We start from the raw sequence: 5,402 nt of genomic DNA on the forward strand, positions 1-5,402 counted from the left end.
GTATGTGTGTGTGTGTGTGTGTGTGTGTGTGTGTGTATGTTAGACCAGTTTATGTGTTTATGTAGTATGTTAGACTAGTTTAAGTGTTTATGTGGTTAATAAAGTCTTACTTGTATCACACTTGATGTTGTTCATTGTTTGCTCATAACTGGAGTCACTTAATCATGCAGATTTATGCTACAAGCTCTTTGTAGAATTGTACAGTAAGAAAGTTATTTCCCTTAACCAGGAAATTAACGTTCTTAGAATTGACAGACAGTTGACCCTGAGAGGTCAAGTAAATATCTACAGCGGATCTAAATATTTATAATTAATTATAACTAGTTATGATTAATTATTCATATTTCCCTTATGAGCTGATTCGCTACAGTCATAAACATCCTTTATTGTTATAAAATTACCATGAGCTGCATACAAAACACATACATAATCATATGTCTATTTGCTTTCATATTTCATGTTTAGAAAAATGTTTGACTCGTTTTTTTAAACACGGTAGATCTAGAGAGTAAAGACTCGCGCACGTGGAAGAAAACGGACACTCCAGATCACATAATTCAATGGAGAATTTAGAAATTATATAAAGAACATGTGAGAATAAATCTGTTCTCAGATACCAAAGATTACAGGAACTCAGCATTCACTCTCTTCTCTCTACCGGCCGGGATACCCTTCTTCGGTGTTTGTTTACACTGGTTTTCGAAACAGCGCCACCACTCTCAACCTTTTGTGCAACAGCAGCTGCTGTGGGCACGTGATCTAAGCTCAAATCTGATTGGATGGCCCGTTTCATCGTGGAGCGACGGGGAAAAAATCGACACACAGGACGAAAAAAAAATCCTTGATTTTTCGCACCGCGAATGATCGCGCCTGGTGTGAATAGCCCCATAGGGATCTGTTGTTTCGATTCAAAAGCGTCATCGTGCCGAATTTTCGCTTTCAGTGTGAAAAGCCCTTAATGCTCAGACAACTTGCAAAATAGTAAAACCAACATGACAAAGAATCGTGATAAAATTGTTAATCGTGTTGATATTTTTGCCATATCACCCACCCCTAACCACAAGCTTTAAAATACTACTGGTGTTTAAATATTATATTTAGCAATGTTTTGAGTGCGAGACAATCTCTTCTCTCCAGCTGTCTCCAGCTATTGTCGGTGGTCTGCACAATATGGCCCGCAGCATCGAGTGCCGCTGCTACAGCGACGGACTCAACATCCACACACACATCGTGAGCAGCAGCAACTTCAGCGAGACGTCTGCCTTCATGCCCATCCTGAAGGTGGTGCTGACGCAAGCCAACAAACTGGGTGTTTGATATCCACCGTCTGTAACACACACACACCAACAAGTATTCCCACACCCCTCAAGCCATCATTCCAGGACCAGATGTGCATATACTTAACCGATTCTTTGTTTTAATGTTGTTGCTATTATTACATATTTGTAATCATGGCAGAGCAGAGTGCAATAGGGCTTTCCCCTTTTACGTCTCCAGTTTTAATGGTAAATTAGCTTCATAAAATGAAATGCGAGTTTTATGCTTTAGTGAAGAATAGCGGCAAGCTAATCGTTTCCAGTGCACCGTGCATCATTCTTAATTTATGCTGTTCATTTGGCATTATTAGTTTGATTTTTAAGATGTTTACGATTATCGCAGCTCCTCTGCATTTCAATTTATTTTCTGTGAATCTTCTTTGATTTACGTTATGACATCATTTCTGCAGATGAAGTTTGGATATGGCATCAATGTAACGATAAAAAAAAATTGCAGTGAATTTTTATTTAAGCAGTTTATTTGATTTAGTATTTGGCATTCGTACAATTGGAAATTCGCGATTAAATCTTGATTTATGTTTGTTTCATAATAATGCTGCCTGTCTTTATTGTACATCACTACATGTTTTAGACATCTTTTCAGATCATGCTTCTGAAACAAAGGGGCAAACAAATTGTGTGGGAAAAATGGTCAGGCTACAATAAAGGGAATGTTTGTTTTTTTTAAATCACAGTCTCAGCCAGCTATCGTTCTGTTAATACGTCTGTTTTGAGCAATTTTGCATATGGCTGCACAAAAGTTTGGAGGCTTGCTCTAAAACGTTGGTTTTTTTTATGCAATCCGTGTATTGTCCCAGTAATTGAGATTGTACTGTAAATCTGATGACTGTTTTGCAGTTTTATTAAAAACAAATTGAGAGCTGGTTTGTTTCTTTTTACAGATGCTTTATTTTATTTGTTAAATTCATATACTACCCATTGCATTGCAAATTCATGTAAAAGTGTATACTGGAGTATTCGTATTATATTATTCTACAAATGTATTCCTAATAATTTTGCAAATTGCAAACATCTAATACTTAACAGGAGTTGATTACTGCGCTTTAAATATGAATAATATATGTACTGTGTATATATGTGAACGCCATCTCTCAGCAATTCCAGTGAAATCAAATATTAAAAGGACAGTTCATCCAAAAATGAAATGTTGTTCCGAAGTATGATACAAACCATGATTGAAAAAAAACTGAATAAAGTCTTACAGGTTTGGAACGCATGTTAATGAAAACAAAAATGTTAAAATCATTAATTACTGGAATATCAGTAAAAGTATCTTATTTACTGCATTCCATTAATAACTGCGCACAAACATTTAATTCGTATCCAGACAGGTTTAGTGGCTTTTTAAACTGGACACTGCATAGACTTCTGTTTTTTTATAAAGCTAATTACAAATACTATAATCTAACCCTAACAGAAAACTTTCTGCACCCTTTGAACGAATGAATGAATGAAAACTATTACATTTATATCCTGTCAAATGAGGGCGTCCCTGGATGTTCTCAGCAGTTCACTTCTACAAATATGTCCCCAGTATATGGTTAGGTGGGTATACAGACACACACTTATGTTTTACAACTCTACTGTATCTATGTTATTCCTAAAGTTATAAACCGTGCATGCAGTCTCACACAATTGCTAATACAATTTGACAACTGTTTTCTCTCAATACATCTAGACACATTCAGATATGTGCTGTTTGACTGTGAAAACGGTAATACAGACTGCTTTAAAATATCTATGACTGTTATTACTGACATTAATGTACAGATGACAATTAATGTTTTTGTATGATCTTCAACGAATGAAGCTAGATATGATCATTAGGTCACAGAAACACTATTATAACACAAAGAGCTTAAACGAACCTTTAATTAAACACTCTTAGATACACTTATTAAATAATAGATAGTCACATCTGATGTTTTAATGAGAACAAAGGCGCTAGTGATCAGTAAAGTACGCGTTAATTCATTTTTGAATCTCAACAACTTACATTTACATGCCAATATGTGTGACCCTGGAGTACAAATCCAGTCTTAAGTTACACAGGTATATTTGTAGCAATAGCCAAAAATACATTGTATGGGTGAAAATTATAGATTTTTCATTAATCATTAGGATATTAAGTAAAGATCATGGTCCATGAAGATATTTTGTAAATTTCCTACTGTAAATATATCAAAACTTAATTTTTGATTAGTAATATTCATTGCTAAGAACTTCATTTGGACAACTTTAAAGATACCTAACCAGCATATGCTGTTTTTTTCAACAGGGAGGGTCACATGTTAGACCATTTTTACCTGTAAACCCTTAAATCGGCAAGAAATAATAGCAAAGCATTTATTCATCAAACAGACAGCATGTTATGATAATTTCCTAAATAATGGTTTTATTTCTGCTCCTCCTAAAACTACAGTAAAGGACTAGCGCTAGCGCTACGAGTTTTGCGGCGCAGAAGCCCCGCCCACAGCGCAAACGGACCAATCACGTAGCAGTTCAGCAACGGATCTCCTGCAGCAGTGGAACGTTGATTAGATTGTGACGTCACTGTTATATGCTCGTAATATTGGCACTGCTTTGCTCAATCTTTGGTGTTTCTAACTTTGCTCATATTGCAGTCTACAATACTTAGACATTCAAAATGCTGTTTACTTTACTCAGAGTAATTGCTTTAGTTCAGAGGGAAAGGAGAAAAGTCAACAACATCTACTCAGGTCAAGATGAGAAAATGGAGCAGAGTGATATTTCTCCTGTGAGGAGTCCTGGTGGTAAATCAAATGTCCATGTTATGAGAATATGTCACTGCTTTTGTTCACTGCAGTATGCAAGGCCTGGGCGATAAAACGGTATTCAATATTTATCGACGGTACACCTTCTTCGATAACGATAGAAAAAATTTTCGATATGGCGCATGATATACGCACGTGCTATGAGTGACGCAGACAGCACACACAAACACGAACACATGCTGAAATGAGTGCTGTGCCTGCCTGTGATGAGGAGATTGTGAATAAAAAAATTAATATTAGTCGAATTTAAAATAAACATTTGCATTTGAATGCAAAAATAGTACAATCAAATGTTAGATGTGCGTCTGGGAGCGTCATTAGTGGAGCACGAAATGCAGTGATGATGTAAGTGACGTTGTTGCATTTTAATGTTTTATAAGAAGCCTATCAACAAGACTACTCACCGTGATCTACACGCTGCAGCGGACACACCTTCTCTTCCACTGCTGTGGGGAATCTTGTGGTGCTAGATCGTCACCTGTGGCTTACTCTAACCGAGTTAAAGGACTCGGAAAAAACGGCCCTTCTGGACGCTCCCATGAATCCCTCAGGTCTCTTCGGATCGGTGGTAGAGACGTTCACGGAGCGCTTCGTTGAAGCGCAGAAACAGTCGAAGGCCATAAGCCACTTCCTACCAAAGCGGCGCGAACCCTCCTGCGCATTCCCGCTCCTCCTCAGCACAGCACTCCGGAAGACCGCATTCCTCTTCTGCTGCTGTTCGGTCGAAGGCTATTAACCACTTCCTGCCAAAGCACGCCGGCGCGAACTCTCCTGCGCATTCCCGCTCCTCTCATGTTTGTGTTTTGACTGTTCCACTATGCAGTGCAATAAAGTCGATAAACATACAAAACTCACCTCAATATCAAAGCAATTCTCCTCCTCTCACTCCCCTCTCCCCCACCTCTCACTCTCACACTCGTGTGGTATTAAACTCCCCGCCCCCAACGGCGAGTTATCCCTCACGGTGTGCAGTCCGCCTCGCCCGCTATCACAGTTCACAGAAGCGTGGCAGGCACTGCCAGGGGTATCAGAGTGGGTTATGAAATCAATAAAGAACGGCTACACGCTTCAGTCCTTCCGCAGACCACCCCGTTTCAACGGTGTGTTCATGTCCACTGTACGGGAGCAGAATGCCTCAGTTCTGCGAGAGGAAATAGCTGCAGCGGACACACCTTCTCTTCCACTGCTGTGTTCCGGTGAGCTTTGGAAACAAGGATGACTCGCGATTGCCTCTCCTGCGCAGAGCCAATCGAACTCTCTGATGGCCCCC

At 39.0% G+C, this 5,402-nt stretch overlaps 1 protein-coding gene across 6 annotated transcripts in view; it reads left to right on the forward strand.

Annotated features, from left to right (window-relative positions):
- Positions 1–1,960, forward strand: part of LOC107702588 (protein transport protein Sec31A-like) — a 49,341-nt gene extending 47,381 nt beyond the window's left edge. For all 6 annotated transcript variants that reach the window (XM_016504950.1, XM_016504946.1, XM_016504947.1 and 3 more), the window contains one exon: positions 1,138–1,960. In XM_016504950.1, the coding sequence (XP_016360436.1) occupies positions 1,138–1,317 (180 nt within the window). In that variant the 3' untranslated portion in view covers positions 1,318–1,960. The remainder of the gene's footprint in view (positions 1–1,137) is intronic.
- Positions 1,961–5,402: the final 3,442 nt, after the last annotated feature.

Source organism: Sinocyclocheilus anshuiensis, unplaced genomic scaffold (assembly GCF_001515605.1).
Source record: "Sinocyclocheilus anshuiensis isolate Anshui unplaced genomic scaffold, SAMN03320099.WGS_v1.1 scaffold210, whole genome shotgun sequence".
In the NCBI taxonomy this organism is placed as follows: domain Eukaryota; kingdom Metazoa; phylum Chordata; class Actinopteri; order Cypriniformes; family Cyprinidae; genus Sinocyclocheilus; species Sinocyclocheilus anshuiensis.